At 46.7% G+C, this 19,458-nt stretch overlaps 1 protein-coding gene across 7 annotated transcripts in view; it reads right to left on the bottom strand.

Moving 5' to 3' along the window:
- EIF4G1 (eukaryotic translation initiation factor 4 gamma 1) overlaps window positions 1-19,458 on the bottom strand; it is a 148,859-nt gene that overhangs the window by 12,057 nt on the left and 117,344 nt on the right. For all 7 annotated transcript variants that reach the window (XM_070945894.1, XM_070945899.1, XM_070945898.1 and 4 more), the window contains 10 exons: window positions 18,651-18,801; window positions 18,241-18,341; window positions 15,622-15,724; window positions 15,423-15,528; window positions 13,353-13,606; window positions 10,723-10,838; window positions 7,710-7,882; window positions 7,452-7,577; window positions 6,376-6,457; window positions 3,787-3,885 (listed from right to left, as the gene is read on the bottom strand). In XM_070945894.1, the coding sequence (XP_070801995.1) occupies window positions 3,787-3,885; window positions 6,376-6,457; window positions 7,452-7,577; window positions 7,710-7,882; window positions 10,723-10,838; window positions 13,353-13,606; window positions 15,423-15,528; window positions 15,622-15,724; window positions 18,241-18,341; window positions 18,651-18,801 (1,311 nt within the window). The remainder of the gene's footprint in view (window positions 1-3,786; window positions 3,886-6,375; window positions 6,458-7,451; window positions 7,578-7,709; window positions 7,883-10,722; window positions 10,839-13,352; window positions 13,607-15,422; window positions 15,529-15,621; window positions 15,725-18,240; window positions 18,342-18,650; window positions 18,802-19,458) is intronic.

Genomic DNA, 19,458 nt, shown 5'->3' with positions numbered 1-19,458 from the left:
ATCTGGTTAGGATAACAGGGGACGGGCAAAATTGGATGTCTAGGGAGCTTCTCAGTCATCCAGGTCACAGTTGTCCCAAAGATGCTTTTTTTTCAAGAGGCAACTGGACTTCCTGTTTTTTCTTTGAAGACGTTTCGCTTCTCATCCAGTCAGAGCTTGAAGAAGCTTCTTGGGTGAGAAGTGAAACGTCTTCAAAGAAAAACCAGGAAGTCCAGTTGCCTCTTGAAAAGGCACTTTTCATAGGCATTAGGGGTACGTTGAGGGGGAGCCCCCCTTCTTGGGTTTGTTTTGTGCTGAAAAGGGAACACTTCACATGCGAGGGCGCGCTCATCAGTGCCGCGACCAGAAAGAGAAGTTGCCCAGGGGCCATGTGTGCACTGAATAAGGTACTTCCGGTTTCCAGCGCATGGCACGCGCTGATCAGCTGGCAGCCTGCATTCTCACGGCACACATGCTTACATGCATGGGTGTCCCACCAAATGCTTCCAGCCCCAGAGGAGGAATGCGCAGTTCTGCATTGGGGGGAGGAAGTGTTTATCTCAGACTTTTGAGATGGGAGGGGCCAGAACGAGGGGCAGCACCAATGAGAATTCTCCCTGCTTGAGCATCATCGGTCTCCGGGCAGAGTCCTTTGGGACTTCACCTGAAGGAGGAGAGACTGTCCTGGAGGGAGGGAGGGAGGGAGAGAGAGAGAGGGAGAGGGAAAGGGAGGGAAGGAAGGAGGGAGAGAGAGAGAAAGGGAGGGAGGGAGGGAGAAGAGACAGACAGAAAGAGCGAGAGAGCGAGAGAGAGAGAAACGGGGACAGAAAGAGAGGGAGGGGGGAGAGAGGGGGTAGGAAGAGAGAAAACGAGGGAGGGAGAAGAGACAGAAAGAGAGAGAGAGAGAAACAGGGACAGAAAGAGAGGGAGGGAGAAGACAGACAGAGAGAGAGAGAGAGAGAGAAACAGAGGGACAGAAAGAGAGGGAGGAGGGAAGAGAGGGGGGAGGAAGAGAGAAAGTGAGGGAGGGAGAAGAGACAAAGAGAGAGAGAGAAACAGAGGGACAGAAAGAGAGGGAGGGAGAAGACAGAGAGAGAGAGAGAGAGAGAGAGAGGGAGAGAAACAGAGGGACAGAAAGAGAGGGAGGGAGGGAGAGAGGGAGAGAGAGAAGCGGAGAAAGTGGGAGGGGGGATCTTGGCCTGAATAATCAACTTGGGCTTCTTCTCTGCACAGAAATCTCTCCTCCAGTGGGTGAAGTCAAGGGAGACTGCCCGGAGACCAATGACGCTGCAGAAGGGACACTTCCCATTGGTCCTCCTCCTTTCTGGACACTCCTAATTCCGAAGTTCGAGGAAGCCCCATTCCCGGCTCACAAGACTAGCTCTTCCGGTTTCCGGCACTGCCGCACGCACAAAGGCCGGCTGATCATCGCGTGTGCACCTGCGCCAGAAACCCAGAAGAGGAACGGGGCGACACTGCGCATGCCAGGTGACATGGCTCCGTGTGCCACTTCGGCCACGCGTGCCATAGTTTCACCATCACGGACCGAGAGAATTGAGTTCTTCAAGCCTTCTAGAAAGCGAACAGAGCAAAGGGAAGGGCTTTTCCAGAGGGAATGCGCGACAGCAGAGGCGGCATCTCTCCTGGGACCTGCCAGGTGACACTGCTTAATTGACGGTGCCCCAAGCGTGTGGACTCTGCCCGAGCTGGTAGAAACAATTGCAGATAGGCAGTCCTGCAACCAACCTGGCTCAATGCCGTGCAGGGATTTCTAAAAGGGCAGCCACCACCCTGAATCGCACCCAGAAGCCAGGTTAGCTTGCAGAGAGGAGCTGTTGCACGCGGCAAGTGAAAAAAATGTGCCCAGAACCTCACAATTGCTGCATTAGGCTGAGATTTATACCCCGCCTCTTGTTTGATAATAAATATAATAAAATATGCCGTACATGGTGTGCCCTCCTCCGGTTTTCTCATACGATAAATCATCCTAGGATGCAGACTGGGCTGAGAGAGAGAACAAATGGTGCAAAGCCACACCAGCTTGCAATTTTTTTTTTTTTTTTTTAAAGAGGGTGGGTGGGGAGGAAAAGTTGAGAGAAAATACACGGTGTTTCATACAGGTGAGAAGATGGCAACGAATGAAGCATTCTTAGCCCAGAATGTCATAGATCGCCAAGGAAGAGTTCAAAAGAGTGGGAAAGATTCTAAAGAATAAAAATCTTTCTGGGCATAGCCTGAAATATGAATGAGGCTGAAATTAAAGCCCTTTAAACCAGGGTTTCTCAACCTTAGCCACCTGAAGATGTGTGGACTTCAACTCCCAGAATTCCCCAGCCAGCACTGCTGTCAGGTTTTGGTGCTATCTTAAATAAACTTCATTCTCAAACGCAAAGTCTCTGATGAATCTTTTCTTTATTTAAGAATAGAAACAGCGGCATCGCTGAACTCTTGTGCAGCCAAAACTGGCCCCTCCTTCCAAACCCCTCCCTTTCCGTTCTTTAACCCCAATGTCTCATTGGCCATCGTGCAGATCCATCTCTCCGTCCCAAGCACTTTCTATTCACAGGAATTTCCCCCTCCCTCTATCTCCCAGGTAACGCTATCTACTAAGCAGCAGGAAACTAGGTAAAAGTTCACCTCAGCATTAAAGCAAAGCTTCTCCCTCTCTCATTCATGTCAGCGCTGGAGGAGATCATAAATTGGAACGCTGACAACTGCTTTCAGAAACACTGCTCAAACCAGGGGTCTCCAACCTTGGCAACTTTAAAAACCTGGTGGACTTCAATTCCCAGAATTCCCCAGCCAGCAAAGTTTTTAGAAACACTGCTCAAACCAGGGGTCTCCAACCTTGGCAACTTTAAGCCTGGAGGACTTCAACTCCTAGAATTCCCCAGCCAGCTTTGCTGGGAGTTGAAGTCCTCCAGGCTTAAAGTTGCCAAGGTTGGAGATCCCTGCTCTAAACCATAACACACTCCCTCTCCCTCTCTCTCCTCTGATCCAACACTTTAGCTAATGCTAGGACTCCTGGTGGCACAGTGGTTGAAGGGGCAAATTCCAGGCAAACTCTGCCCACAGCGTAGAGTCCGATCCTGTTGGGCTCAAGGTTGACTCAGCCTTCCATCCTTCCAAAGTTGGTAAAATGAGGACCCCAGATTGTTGAGGGCAATGCGCTGACTTTGCTCAGAGATGCTGTAAAGCATTATGGAGCAGTATATATAAATGTTATTGTTATTGCTACTACTACACCAAAAAAAAACCCATAAGGAAGGCTGAACGCCAAAGATCGCAAGGCGATCCAACTGGTCAGTCCTAGAGGAGATCAACCCTGACTGCTCTTTAGAAGGCCAGATCCTGAAGAGGAAACTCAAATACTTTGGCCACCTAAGGAAGGACTCACTGGAGAAGAGCCTAATGCTGGGAACGATGGAGGGCAAAAGAAGAAGGGGATGACAAGAGAACGAGGTGGCTGGATGGAGTCACTGAAGCAGTCGGCGTGAGCTTCAATGGACTCCAGAGGATGGTAGAGGACAGGAAGGTCTGGAGGAACGTTGTCCATGGGGTCACGATGGGTCGGACACGACTTCGCAACTAACAACAACAAAATAATAATAATGCTGGTTTTCACAAATGTTGGAAAGAGTTTCTCTCTCCTTTGTCAGGGACCCATAAGCATCCTATGGGAATAATACTGCTGAATTTTACCCTACTTCAGGTGAGGAATGAGGAAGCAGAAGGCAGAGTTTTAATTTTAATTTTCTGCCGTTTGGATACTATTACCAACCTTACTACCCAGCCCTTTCTCCTTACCTGCTCTGTGATGAACTTATTGATATCCTGGTTCTCCGGCAGAAACTCTTTCCAACTCAGTCCACCTTCTCTCCATAATGTTCCTGCCTTCTTGTGGCTCTACAGAGGAAGAGAGACAATCTTTGCACCATTTTGCATACAGCCTCACTGAAAGGACAGCTGTCCCCCCCTGCTTTGTCCCGAAGCCCACACTGAAAGAGACACCATCGCTTTACACCCAATATTCATGACCCTCAGATGCTGTGAATTTGTGTCAGGTGTTTAGGGCGCGACACAAAACAGCATCTATCCGTATTTTTTCAAGTATAAGACGCACCTTAGTTTTTGGGGAGGAAAATAAGAAAAAAAAAATTCTGCCTCTGCCTACCAGCATCCATCGGTATTCATCTGGCTAGCGTCCTGTCAGTGTGTGAGAGAGTGGAGGGCTGTTTGGAAACTGAAACAGTATTTGCTGTGTGAGCAACAAGGAGACAGCAAGGAGCCTGGGCGTGGCTTAGCTCAATTGTTCTGTACAAAAGCTGCATGCTGCTCTGAAACTAAAATTGAAACTCCTCTCCTCTGCTTGTGTTTTGCTTTTTATTTACTACCACGTTGGAAAACCTGCTTTTGGTATTGCATATTTACTTCATGTGTTATATTATATATAAAGAGAAATTATTGAATCCTGCTGAATCAGTTACTTGTCTGTGCTTTCTGGATGTGATTGTTGCTGCAAACTCTGACACATCCTTGCAGCAAATAGCAAACAGCCAGGTCAGCTTCAGCACATTATTGCAGCCTGATTCAGCACGAGCAGCTGATTGGCGGGTGGATCAGCCTTCCGGAATACCCCCAAATCAGCTGTTCCAGGCTGCAGGGATTGCCACAGACCATCGCCACCTCCGTGCCTCGCATTTTTGGCCTCGTGGGTGCGTCTACATTTGGTGTATAAGACGCACCCAAATTTTCACACTATTTTAGGGGGGGAATAAATAAATACGGTATAGCTAAAGTCTAAACTATAAGTGGATTTCTTCTCTTAATTCTAGAAGGACAGGTAGAATACAGGTCCTTCTTCACTTACAATCATTTGTTTAGTGAATCTTTAACACTATAATGGTGCCGAAAAAAGCGACTTGCAAGCAATCCTTCCACTTATGACACTGCAGCATCCTTTAGTCATGTGATCAAAATTCAGGTGCTTGGCAACCGGCATGTATTTAAGATGGTTGCAGCATCCCAGGGTTGCGTGATCACCATTTGTGACCTTCCCACCTGGCTTTCAACAAGCAAAACGGGGGAAGCTGAAATTGCTTAACAGCTTTGTGATTCATTTAACAACCACCTTGGTGGTCTACAAAAGCTCTAACCCCAATAGTGGTCCTAAAGTCAAGACCTACCTGTCCATCATCCATCAAGAAGGCCCTGCTATCAACTCCCACCAAACCACCTGCTCTGAGCTCACAGCTCTTTCTCTACAGCAGTGGCCAAAATTGTGGAAACCTTTTGGGAAAAGTGTATTTTCTAAAACTAGGTAATAACACCACTTTTTTTTTGTTTGGAGTAAGTACCATAAAATTATATATCAATGGAAAGATAATTTAATTAAGAATGCAATGTAATAACTTTTATGAAGGATTTGCAATTAGATTAGCAGTTACAGTATAAAGAAGAAAAGTGAAACACGTAGAAAAAAATGAGATCTACAAAAATTATCACCATAGAAAAAATGAGATATACAAAAATTATCACCACGTCAGTTAATACTTAGTTGGGTAACCTTTAGCATGAATTCCGGCCTTACAACGTCTTCCCATGGAGTGAACCAAGTCTTTTAGCTCTGCAACTGTTATAATGTGAAACGAAGACTGAAGGATTGCTTCTATTAACTGGGTTTTATTGCTGGGTCGCTTCTGACTAACACATTTTTTTTTTTTTAATTTGATTTATATGCCGCCCTTCTCCGAAGACTCAGGGCGGCTTACAAAGTGCTCAGCAATAGCCTTCATCCTTTTGTATATTTATACAAAGTCAGCTTATTGCCCCCACAAACTGGGTCCTCATTTCACCTACCTTAGAAAGGATGGAAGGCTGAGTCAACCTTGAGCCTTGGCGAGATTCGAACCCTGCAGTAATTGCAGGCAGCTGGTCTTAAGCAGCTTAATAACAGGGTGCCTTAAACCCTTGTACTACCAAGTACATTTCTTTAGTCAGCTCCATAGATTTTCAATTAGGCTAAGGTTTGGGCTATTCCCAGGCCATTCCAGCAGTGGAATAGGATTATCTTGAAACTCCCCAAAAAAGTGGTGTTATTAGCCATCAAACCTCAAAAATACACTTTTCCCAAAAGGTTTCCACAATTTTGGCCACTACTGTAGATGTGGGAAGGAGAGTGAAAGATTGTGTTAGATGTCATTTTGGATCAAGTGAACCAAAAGCTGCAAAATACAGAGAATCCTAGAGGCTGATTTATCTGAATGGGCTTCTCCTAGGTCACCCAATGACAGGGTCACATGACGGTGCTAAGCGAACATGTGATCCACAACAGTCAGTCTTCTCACTCCTTCACAGAGGCCATTAAAGCAGATGGTTGCTTGGAGGAGAACATACCATTCCTTTGCAAAGTAGGCCCAGGATTTCCACTAATAGAGTTGTGGCCTTGCCAATAGGGACTAGGGGCTTGGCGATCTCCCTGGGGAAAAAAAAGCACAAGGGGGAAAAAAGGTCATACAACAGAACAGGAAGCAGGAGCAGAAAACACAGGAGTGTTTACGGGGATTCTAAATGATCCAGGTCACAATTGTTCCAAAGCAGGGGTGAAATCCAGCAGGTTCTGGAGAACCGGTAGCGGAAATTTTGAGCAGTTCAGAGAACCGGCAAATACCACCTCTGGCTGGCCCCAGAGTGGGGTGGGAATGGAGATTTTGCAATATCCTTCTCCCAGGAGTGAGGAGGGAATGGGGATTTTTGTAATATCCTACCCCTGGAGTGGGGAGGGAATGGGGATTTTGTAGTATCCTTCCCCTGGAGTGGGGAGGGAATGGGGATTTTGCAGTATCCTTCCCCTGGAGTGGGGAGGGAGTGGGGATTTTACAGTATCCTACCCCTGGAGTGGGGAGGAAATGGGGATTTTACAGTATCCTTCCCCTGGAGTGGGGAGGAAATGGGGATTTTGCAGTATCCTTCCCCTGGAGTGGGGAGGAAATGGGGATTTTACAGTATCCTTCCCCTGGAGTGGGGAGGGAATAGGGATTTTACAGTATCCTTCCCCTGGAGTGGGGAGGGAATAGGGATTTTGCAGTATCCTTCCCCTGGAGTGGGGAGGGAATGGAGATTTTGCAGTATCCTTCCCCTGCCATGCCCACCAAGCCACACCCACCAATCACGCCCACAGAACCAGTAGTAAAAAAAAATTGTCCCAAAGGTGTTTTTCCAAAAGGCAATTGGGGACTTCCTTGCTTGTTTTTTTTTTTAAAAAAGGTTTTCGCTTCTTGTCGAGGAAGCGTCTTCAGTTCTAACTTAAGGATTCCCCACCATTCCGTTAGAACTGAAGAAGCTTCTCGGATGAGAAGCGAAACCTTTTTTAAAACAACCACCACCACCAAAGAAGTCCAGTTGCCTTTTGGGGAAAAGAAAAAAAAAAAAAACACCTTTGGGGCAAAATGCAGGGCTGCCGCTCAGCTTACCTGAAGAGCTCCTCCATGGGAATCCCGCCTTCTCTCAAAATGGGGGTGATAATCTCTGCCAAGTACAGCCATATATGGGGTATATCAATCTCCATGTCTTCCCCGATCTCCAGGATCTCTTGCAGTCTGGAAGTCAAAAGCCAGGCGTGAAGATCGTGCCGGCTCTATGGTAGAGGATTCCTGGCGGCGTGTCGTCCTCCTCCTTCCCAACCCTTCCCCACAGCGCTTCCTGGCGAGAGGCAGCCCCTCCCACCTTACCCTTTGTAGTACTGCTCCTTGGAGAGGTGGCTTGCCTTGACCAAGTGGTAGAGCAACAGGCCCATGTGCTCGCGAGCGATGGTACTTCGCTCTAACGTGGACTCGATGCCATTCCGGACAAAGATGTAGAGCTGAGTGGGGCAGCCCAGTTCCTGTACACACTGCAGAGCTTCCTGGAAAGAGAAAAGGAAGGAGGGGAGGGGGGACTTCAGACCCTGCTAAATATCGCACCAACAGACCAAGGTCAGGCCAAAATAACAGAGGTGGAAGACATCTTCTACTCCGGCTTCCTGATCTAGAAGGAGACCCTTGTAACATTTCCAGACAAGAGGCTGTCCAATCTCTTCTTGAAAGTGTTGGAGCACCCACCTGCATTGGTTACCGGTTGCCCTTCGGGTGAGGTTCAAGGTGCTGGTTATCACCTCTAAAGCCCTTCATGGCCTAGGCCCGGGATATCTGTCAGACCCCCTGCAGCCAGTAACAATCCCCAATCCCCCGGTGCGTTCCCACAGACAGGGCCTCCTCAGGGTGCCATCGGCCAGACAATGTCGGCTGGTGACCCCCAGGGGGAGAGCTTTCTCTGTGGGCGCACCCACCCTTTGGAACCAACTTCCTTTGGAGCTCCGCTCGTCCCGCCGTGATTTGAAGACCTGGCTGTTTTGCAGCCTGGACTGATGGGGGGGAGGGGGGGTTCTTAATTGATTTTAAATTGGATTTTTAATTTTATATTGTTTTAATGTGCAATTGTGCATTTTATTGTTGTGAGCCGCCCTGAGTCCATTGGAGATAGGGCGGCATATTTTATTTTATTTATTTATATCAAATTTATATACCGCCCTTCTCCCTGAGGACTCAGGGTGGTGTACAGCCAAAGTAAAAACATAAACTACAAACATTAAAATACAATTAAAAAGGTATATACATATTTGGCCCCATAATTAAAAGCAATGACAAAACAATTAAAAACATTTTAAAAAAGGGTTAGGCCAGCCCGGCTTGCTGAAAAAAGAAAGTTTTAAGGGCACGGCGGAAGGCATATAAATCGCATTAAACTAAACTAAACTAAACTAAACTAAACTAAACTAAACTAAACTAAACTAAACTAAACTAAACTAAACTAAACTAAACTAGCGGTTTCGTTGTGGCCTGCCGGCGGCCAGTGGAGCTGGCAGCAGAGTCGGACAGTGAGGAGGTTGGGGAGGAACATGGGCCAGTCCTCGGACGAGGGCTCTGCGTCAGAGGCAGAGAGGGAGATAGACAGCAGCGAGACAGAGGAACAGCTGGAGACCATTCCAAGTGTGCGCATGTGCAGAGCTGCCAGAAGACAAGAACAACTCGACTTGGGAGTAAAGCCACACCTTGGAGGTGATTGGCCCCTCCCATAGGAAACAAAAGAGGAGCGAAAGGGGAGGGGGCTTTTGCAGGAAACAATTTGTTTGTTCTGTGACTCTGAGAGACTGTGCCAAGTTTTGCCTTGTACTGTGTTTCGAAACTAGTTACCTGGCAGCTTGCCAAGCGAGATAAGGTCTGTGTTGATAAACATTCGTTTGAAAAACTGTTTGGGCAGGCCTTTATGACTGTGAATGAAAGGAATTCAGTCGTGTAAATAAAAGAGGTTTTGCCGGGACCAAGACTCTGCTTCCTGCTTTTTAAGGGAGCCTAGGTCAGAACAGGTTTCCACTGATTTGACTGTCCCCACTGATAGGAAATTTATCCTTTGTTCTAGATTGCTTCTCTCCTTGATTAGGTCAGCGGAACCTGATCAAAGGTCACCATTCACCACCCAGCATCCACCCCGTTTATAACTCTACACCCAGTTCAGTAGAGACTAAAATCCAGGAAAAGCTTCTTTAGGTCGACAGAAGCCTTTGAAGAATTTGAAAGCAGAGAGGACCTAGGGAAAGCTATAATGAACCAACCCTGGATGGAACCACCGGAGGGGGCCGACACCTGGGTTTGGTGAAAGCTGGAAATAATTGAATATATTGTACATGGGTACAACAAGATCCAGAGACGCTCTAAACAAATGGGGCTATCTGGTTGCTTCTGTTCTTTGCGATTGTGGTGACATGCAGACAACGACACATGTCGATTCTAGGATTTGACCTAGAATCGAATCTCCTTAGTTCACTGATGCTATCCACTTACAGCGTAGGGCCATCAGTCAATGAATGCATTGCTTAAATCAAATGGCATTATTTTTCTGTTAAATCCACAGGGAAAATTTTGAATTAATAATCCTGCCCTTGCCACCCCTGGGGGGGACAAAATACAATATTTTCAAACAGGTAGAGGTTTTCATTTGCTTGCTTTCATTCGCTCCTTGTTCCTGAGTCAGAAGCAAAGAGGCAAATCCTGAGATGGTTTAGCTTGTGGTTTGCACTGAACTTACAACTTACCTTAGGTGCAGCCAGAATCTGAAAGTAACATTTAACACAGCACAGTACTTGAGCAATGATTCAGTTGAGATTGGCATGTTTGGGGTAGATTGCAGGGGTGACACCAAAATATAATTTTATTGTATTTTATCTTTATCTTAAATTATTGTATTTTATTCCAATTTCATTTGAAATTGTTTATTCCAATTTCATTTGACATTGTATTTTATCCCAATTCCATTTTAAATTGTATTTTATCCAATTTTAGTAATAATTTGTTTCTGGAACTCTGCACTTTGATAGGGCCCAAGGGCTAATCAATAAATAAAGATTAAGGTTGAGATTGTGGTTTTACACTGATGGGAAAACCAGAAATTCTAATCCTTCTGAAGGCAGAGTAAAATAATAATAATAAAGAACCACATTCAGCCTCTGAATTTCCTCTGCCAGACCTAGCAGGAAATGTACGTCCTAGCCTGGTGCTGGCTCATCATTCATCCAAGATCCTGTGCCCCCCCACCCCAAAATATCAGACCTTCTGAATGGCCCCTCCCACTGCCAAAGTCTCATTTGGGCCAGGCAAATGCAACCATGATCCCATCCAAGCCTTCCTCCTATCACAGGCCAGAACAAACCTTCATATCATTGATGTGTAGGTATTCCTCAGTGATGGCCTTGGCTTTCTTCTCCAGCTCTTCCTCGGATAAGGCAGGCTTGGCGGGCGGTTCGGGAGCCACCGGCTCACGCTTTGCTGCAGGGAGAGTGAGCGTGTGAGAAAAGCAGAGAAAGGGAAAGAAATATTGGGAGTAGGGTTCACGTCATAATTCAGAAGATTCCGTAGAGCAGGGGTCCTCAAACTACAGCCCGTGGGCCGCATACTGCCCGCCAAAGCCATTAATCCGGCCCCCGCAGGATCACGAGGTTGCCCCGCTCACATCTCCCCCGCGCACCCTTCAGCAGAGCACAGGACTTGCCTTCGGGAGCCCTGCGGGATGGAACTGAAAGGTAAGCCCAACAATTTTGCCCTGCAGAATGCTGCTGGAGGAGGGGGGGGTGTGAAAGGACGCCAAAAAACAGGTGAAAATGGCCTGTTTTTGGCCAAAAAATGAGCCGTTTTTGCCTGTTTTTGGCCTGCAGAATGCTTCTGTAGGTGGGGTTGGGTGAAAAACGGGGTGCAGACCCTCCAGGAGGCCAAAAAACAGGCAAAAATGGCCCCCTTTTCACCTCCCCCACCTCTATAAGACAGAGAGAGAGAGAAAGAAAGGGAAAGGGAGGGAGAGAAAGAAAGAGAGAGGGAGAGAGACAGAAAGAGAGAGATGGAGAGAGAGAAAGAAAGAAAAAGAGAGGGAGACAGAAAGAGAGGGAGAGAGAGATAGAGAGAAAGAGAGGGAGAGAAAGAAAGAGAGAGAAAGATTTCTCAAGCTCCTTGGAAGCTGAGAAGAATTGCTGCAAAACTGAGTTTCCTGAAGTGGACCACTAGACAAATGAAATCCTAAACAAATGAAAAAACGATCTAGTAAAAAGAAAAGGCAACCAAAAGAGCAGCATGCAAACAAAAGCAAATAAAACACCCCCAGGAGCAAAACAAATTAAAGTTTAATTTGTGTGCCTTGTTCAATGGACTGTTAAATTGGCCATGCCCACCTAGTCACATGACCTAGCCATGCCCACCCAGCCGATCTGGCCCCCCAACAAGTCTGAGGGACCGTGAATTGGCCCCCTGTTTAAAAAGTTTAAGGACCCCTGCTGTAGAACCTTGGTGGCGCAGTGGGTAGATTGCAGCATTGCAGGCTAATTCTGCCGACTGCCAGCAGTTCGATCCTGATCGGTTCAAGGTTGACTCAGCCTTCTATCCTTCTGAGGTCGATAAAATGAAAACTCAAGATTGTTGGGAGCAATATGCTGATCCTGTAAACCGCTTAGGGAGGGCTGTGAAGCGGTATATAAGTCTAAGTGCTACTGCTCTTCTCAAGGTGAAAACAAAGGTCAAACCAGAGTGTTTTTCTTTTGGGTTTAATGGATAATGACTTGGAAAGAAAATTTGGCCCGTCAACATGTATGTTGACAGCAGCAAGATAATTGTACGCACGCAAATGGAAGGACACTTTGATTCCCACAACAAGACGAACGACTACAAAAGCTGATGGAGCTAGCAGAGATGGCTAAATGACTGCTTTGATTAAAGAAAACAATTAATTTGGAAACCGCTTTTGGATTTTGTGCTTGGAAGGAGGGGGGGGAATAAAACTCTTGATTTGGGGTTTTGCTGATTAGATCGGTTTGTTGTTATAGAAATGGCTAATCTATATATTATTATATAATATAAAAATGAAAAGTTGAGGTGCTATTACTTTATTCTACCGCACCAAACGGAAGTCGGAAGCTAAGGCCTTCGTTTTCCCTCCCTCCCCATCTACACTTTTTTTCTTCCTCTTCCCATTTCCCTCCCTTGTTTTCCTATTATTTTCTTTTATATTTCTGTATCTTATATATTTTGATAAACTAATTGTCAGCGTCCCAGCACTGACATATATAAAGAGAGGAGAAGCTTGAACTTTTGCCTACTAAATCCCTTTGAAGATTCTGTCTCCTCGGAGATGGGAGAAGGGGGGAGACATTCCTGTGATCTGACGAAGAAGAGATGAGGAAAGTGGCTTGGAAGATAGCCAATGAGAAGCAGAGAATTGGGGATCGGAAAGGGAGGGGTTAAGGGGTAAAGGTCAGTACTGACCGCGAAAAGAGCCAGGATCAGATCGCTGTGCTCAATAAAGAGAAAATTTCCTCAAAGATCGGCAGTTTGGAAATTCATTTATTTTGAGATAGCATCGAAACCTGACACTAATACAATTTTGAAATGGAAAAAAGGAAGACAAGAGAAAGAGAAGTCAAGAGCTCCTGGCCTGGAATTGGGATGGTAGGACTACACTATATATTGGGACTACTACACTATATATTTCCCAAGAAAATCATGTTAATGACATGTGATGTGACACCCAGAAAAATATGGCATCCTTCACTTAATCCTCCAGGGAAAGATTGAAGGCAAGTGAGGTCCAGGCAGAAGAAGAAGATCATGGCTTCAAAACCTAAGGGACCGGTTTAGACAAAACTCAGCAGCACTTTTTCATATAGCTGTTGACAAAAATAGGATTGCCAACATGATCGCCAACATCTGATGATGGATATGGCACAAGAAGAAGAAGAAGAAGGGAGGGAGGGAGGGAGAGAGAGATACCCTGCTTCAGTTGTTTGCACCCCCACTCACCAGGTTCTCTGCTTCGGTCCCGCTCTTCCGTCATGCTAGCCACTTTGCGCACTGTTTCAAGGACTCCTTGCCGTTCGCGCTCCCGGCTCCGGTCGTCCATTTCTTTGCTGAAGCTGCGTTTGGTGACCGGGATTCGGTTTCTCTCCGCCCGCTCTACTCTCTCGCTCCGCTCCACGCGGTCGCCTCGTTCCGCCCGCTCTACCCTCTCACTTCGCTCGCTGCCTTTTTCGGAGCGGTCGCGGCTGCTGCTGCTTCTGCAAATAGAGCGCCCAAAAGTCCCTCTCTTAGGCAAGGGCACCCTTTCCAGCACTTCGTGGAAGAACCCAGAAATCTCTCCAGCGGAGGGAAAGGTTGCCCTCAGAAGGATCGCCCGTCATTTAATGCCCCCGTTGCATGAAGTGGTACAAAGGAAGGGGTAAGAGTTAAATAAAACTCCAAGGCAATCTCAAATCCGGAACAGAGACATCATCACTTCCCAAGGATCTAAAAAGGTTAAATTGTGACTAACTGGACCAAAGTTAATTCAGAAAGCACAGTCTCAACCTCAGCCTGCCTTCCACTGAAGACCTGTATACTGCACAAGCCAGAATGAAAGCTGAGAAAATATCTACAGACCCCTCACTTCCTGGGCATAATCTATTTCAACTTCCGCCCTCAGGATGCCACTATAGGGCATTGCATGCCAAAACAACTAAACAAAGTTATTCCCCACCCCCCCATCCCCCGTGCCATCACTGCTGAACACTTAACAGTAATCCCCAGAGCACTGTCTCATTTCTCATCCTTCCTACTATCTTCTCTTATTGGTTTCTTATGATTTATCAATTGTTTTTTGTAAGTTATAATTAATGATTGTGAATTGTGATTTATGACCTATGACAGTGATGGCTAACCTTTTTGTCGTTGCGTGCCAAAAGCGGGCTCATGTGCACACATGTCCACACCCATAATTCAATGCGCCCCGCCCCCCCATCCATGTGAGCACGACCACCCTGCAATCCCCCTGCTTTTGGCACACGATGGCACCGTGGGCCCAGTAGGCCCGTTTTTTTTGCCCTCTCCAAACTCCAGAGGCTTTCTTGGAGCCTGGGGAGGGCAAAAATGCCCTTCCCCATCACTCCGGAGGCCCTCCGGAGGCCGGAAAGGGCCCATTTACTGACTTCCGGTTGACCCGGAAGGCCTGAAAATCAGATGGCCAGCATGCACATGCGTGCTGGAGCTGAACTAGGTCAACGCTTGCGTGCCCACAGATATGGCTCCGCATGGCAGCTATGGCACGCGTGCCATAAGTTCGCCATCAGGGACCTATGACTTGCTGTTTATATGTACACGGTGAGCTTATGCACCGGAGATAAATTCCTTGTGTGTCTGATCATTCTTGGCCAATAAAGAATTCTATTCTATTCTGTGCTATTCAGTCATTGGGTTACGGGTGTTTAGTGAGCACAGCCCAAGTGTGGCCAAAACCTCTTCATTCCACCAGCTCACATATTCCGGAAGAGCAACCACAATGTTGTCAAGAACCCTGAATCCAAGGGTGGGCTCCTGGGGGTTCGGGCGAACCTCTAGCCAAGCATCGCCGGGGTTCGGTGAACCCCCAAATGACACCCCTGGCTGGCAACACCCCTTGCCCCCTGCCCCCTTCCCAGGAGTCTCCATGCAGCCTGTTCATCATTCCAGGTAAGTGCAGGGGCCGCGCGGAGGTTCTGGAGGTCCAGTCTGGGAGGGCAAAAAATGGGCCTACTGGAGGTTCTGGAAGTCCGGAAATGGGCCTGTTTCTGGCCTTCAGAGGGCCTCCGGAGCCCACGGGAAGCAGTTTCTGCCGTCCCAGAGGCTCGAAAAAAGCCTTCAGAGCCTGGGAGGGCAAAAAAAAAACCCATGCCCCCCTGCCGTGGGGCAGGCGGCTGACTAGGCCACCCCCACCCAGCAACGGGGCAGCGAACCCGTTGCTAAAGCATCTGAAGCCCACCTTTGCCTGAACCCCAGGATAGGTCCTTCCGCACTTCTCTAAGCAAGCCTCAACCACAAGAGGAAAATTCTTGCAACAGGAGCGTAAAGAAGGCCACCAACCTTTGAACCACACGCCGAACATCTTGGCTCTCTGCAGGAGCCGACTGTTGTAAGGCTGAAAAACGATTCAAAGTACTCGTGGCTGGACGGTTGGTGTCAGCAGCCGCTGGAAGGAAAACGGCGGGTGAGACGAGTTCAGAATTCCATGGCGTCACCCATTTCGCAACACCCCTAAACACTAAACCGGTTGCCACCTTACCTGGTTCAGCAGGTTTGGCACCCGAACCACCACTGCTGCCTTTCCCCCAGCTTAGTCGTCCACCAGGTGCAAAGAGCTGACTATTAGTGTCAATTGAACTAGGCTGTAAAAAGGAGAAAGGCAAGACACAGTTCAACGGCTTACTATTTAGTATGTGTGCTTTTCTGCTGCCTTAAATTGTGCCGCCTCCATCTCACAGGCCAAAACGTAACAGCTTCAATAAGCATAGAAAACATTACAAAATCCGTCGAATATGTCGCAACGAAGGCGTACTTACGGCAATTCGAAATACTACTCAGTGCCCTCATTCATCCCAGGTGAAGTCCCAAAGCTGTTTTTTCAAGAGGCAACTAGATTTTCTTGTTTTTCTTTGAAGACTTCCACGAAGCTTCTTCAGCTGTGGCTGGCTGGTGGGGAATGGAAGGATTGATATTCCTTGCAGACAGCTGGTCATTTGCATCCTTTTAGAGAGTCCTTGAGGTCATTTGGCGGTATTATCTTTGTCCTTAGGGTCACCTGAATAGTGCAAATGAATGCTTTTTGTTTAATTTAATTAAGGCTCCACATCCATTTGCACTACTCAGGTGACCCTGAAGATAAACCTCCAAGTGGCCTCAACGATTCTCTAAAAGGATGTAAATGATCACCTGTCTGCAAGGAATATGAATCCTTCCATTCCCCACCATCCAGTCTGTTGTGGCCTGCCAGCGGTCTGCACGGATTGTTGCTGATTCCGACAGCGAGGAGGCTGGTGTGGTGCTGCTCCAGCAGCCTGTGCAGCCGGCGCTTGAGTTGGACAGTGAGGAGGCTGAAGAAGATGTGGTGCCAGAGGAAGGGATTCAGCCAAGGCCTTCATAACCTCCAGAGGCTCCTTTAAGTGAAGAGGATGAAGAGGAGAAGCCTCTTTTCGATGCACAGGCGCGCAGAGCTGCCAAAAGGCAGGAGTGGCTCCTCAGGAGGAGGTCTCCTCGAGAGTAAGGCTTGGGGCTAATTGGCCACTCCCTTAGCTTATTTAAGAAAGAACGCAGCTTGTAACAAGCTGCAGGAAACAACTTTAGTTCGCTAATCATCGCGTTGGGATGTCTCTGCAATCTTGCTTCTGGGCTTTCTGCCAACTCCAGTAAGACTTTGACTAACTTATCTGTGGAATTCTGGCAGGCTGTTAAGAACGCTTATTAACCGCCGGCATTTGCTAAAACTGCGTTATTTGAGTAAACAAAGTTTTGTTCAGAGTTTGTGTGTGCTGTGTTCTTTGGGATCCGTAGCTGGGGCAGAACACAGTCAGAGCTGAAGAAGCTTCTTGGACAAGAAGTGAAATGTCTTCGAAGAAAAACCAGAAAGTCCAGTTGCCTCTTGAAAAAGCACCTTTGGAGACAACCATGACCTGGATGGCTGAGAATCTCCATAGACATCTCAGATGAAGGCCTTATTCACTTAACTTATTTCCTTAACACATTTCTACAGTTTTATGTGAAATATAGGCAGGGTACGTTTATAAACATTATTATAACATAATGAGCAACCAATTTTGAGCCTTGAGCCTTTAAAAATAAAAACTAGAGCATGTTAACTAAGGATGATCAAAAATCAGGATGTGCAGATATATTCTTTAAATATGCGTGTATCTTCTTGCAAATGACTACTCCTGCTTTCTGTTTCTAGAATATTTGTCAGATCTCACTTTCCACGTCCATATAAAAAAATACTACAAACCTATGAACAGAATTCATCTGGAGGAGCTGCAAAGTCAGTTTAAGACAACTTGGGTCCCCCCTTTCCCAAATCCCAGGAAAAAAGCAAGGCTGCTCAGTATTATGTTGGTTAGCATAATAACAACCACATTATTGAGTCTGTCATCTGCACCTCTGTAACTGTCTGGTTTGGTTCTGCAACCCAGCAAGACAGACAGAGACTTCAGAGGATCATTAGAACTGCAGAAAAAACAATGGCTACCAACCTGCCTTCCATTGAGGACCTGTATACTGCATGAGTCAAAAAGAGGGCTGGGAAAATATTTACAGACCCCTCGCATCCTGGACCTAAACTGTTTCAACTCCTACCCTCAAAACGACGCTATAGAGCACACCAGAACAACTAGACACAAGGACAGTTTTTTCCCCCCGAATGCCATCACTCTGCTTAACAACCAATTCCCTCAACACTGTCAAATAATATACTAAGACTGTATTACTGCATTACTATTCTTCTTCTTGTTCCTTACTAGTATTCTATCTCTTCCCACTTATTACCATAACCATGTTGCCTGTATCTTTCAATTTATATTGTTTTTATTTGTTTCCTAGTACTATTTGATAGCTTATTAAGTAACCTTGACTATCACTAAGTGCTGTATGTTTTTATTCTTGACGAATGTATTTTATTCTCCTTATGTGCACTGAGAGCATGTACACCTAAGACAAATTCCTTGTGTGTCCAATCACACTTGGCCAATAAAGAATTCTATTCTATTCAAAGGCCACAAAAAGCAATCTACGTTTTTGGTGACCTAAGCAATCTCACATCAGGCTGATTTTTGAGACTTTACTTTCCGTCATCTAGAAAAAGAAGATACCCTGCTCCCCCCATTTTACTAGTACCCAAAACCTGTTACCAACTTACCTTAGTGATCTTGGTTAACCTGCTGGGGTCAAGGGGCCGGTTACCCTTGCTGATGGGAACGGTGTTCCAACCGTCATCTGATACTAAGTTTCCTCGTCCCCCTGCAGAGAGATAAGACAAGTCAAGAATTCGTCTTTGAAATTCTTTTGAGAGCACCAGCTGTCCTCATGGGCAAGTCTGGACTTTGGGGAAAGCTAAATGTCAGGGTTTCGAAGGATGCCCTAATTAATTCATGAGCCTCAAGCCAAGTTTCAAAAGAAATCCAGTTATTTATTAGGAGCAACATGTCAGGTTGTAGAAAAAATGCTTTTAAAAGTTAAAAAAAAAAAAAAGGTTGGCCACGCCTACCCAGTCACATTACCCCACCACCACCAAGCCACGCCCACATTTCACCACTGATTCCGCCTCACCTGCAGATGATGGAGGCCCTCTCCTCTTATCCTGCTTGGACATCAGCTGTTGCACTTTAATGTGCTCCCGGTGTTCCTCCATCTCGGCTTCCTTGTGAATCTGGTCAATGGTCTTAGGACCCTGATCTCCTCTCCTTGGTACCCAACTGTTCTGCAAAAGGCATGAGGAAAAGCAGGGAGAGGCATTACCGCGTGTGAATCGCTCGCCTGCTTGAAAACGACAATGGTGGACCGGCGATGAGAGATCAGAGTGATGGACAACACAGCTCCTGAACATATTTCTAGAAATGGTTTTCCCTTCCGGTATTGCTTGTGCTTCAATTCTTTAAAACAGGGGGCGTCCAAACTTGGCAATTTTAAGACTTGTGGATTTCAATTCCCAGAATTCCCCAAGCCAGCATTGAAAGAAGAGTCTTGTTGGCGCAGCGGACTAAAGCGCTGTTAAAGTAGCACTTAGCTGCCAGCTGCCTGCAATTACTACAAGTTTAAATCTCACCAGGCTCAAGGTTGACTCAGCCTTCCATCCTTCCGAGGTAGTAAAATGAGGACCCAGATTGTGGGGGCAATAAGCTGACTTTGTATAAAAAAAGAACACCGCTTAGGGGGGGCCCAAAAATCCTACTAAGCAGGTATATACAAAAGTATGAAGGCTATTCCTTAACGCATTGTAAGCCGCCCTGAGTCTCCGGAGAAGGGCGGCATATAAATCGAACCAACTAATCAATCAATCAATAAAAGGACAATTTCCAACTAGGCCTGTTTGGGTAAAGATGGCTTAGGACAGACGTTCCTAGTTAGATGTCTCCTT

Source organism: Pituophis catenifer, unplaced genomic scaffold (assembly GCF_029215685.1).
Source record: "Pituophis catenifer annectens isolate HBS135680 unplaced genomic scaffold, rPitCat1.0.hap2 SCAF_6, whole genome shotgun sequence".
NCBI classification, from domain to species: Eukaryota; Metazoa; Chordata; class Lepidosauria; order Squamata; family Colubridae; genus Pituophis; species Pituophis catenifer.
This window is presented reverse-complemented; position numbering and strand designations above follow the sequence as displayed.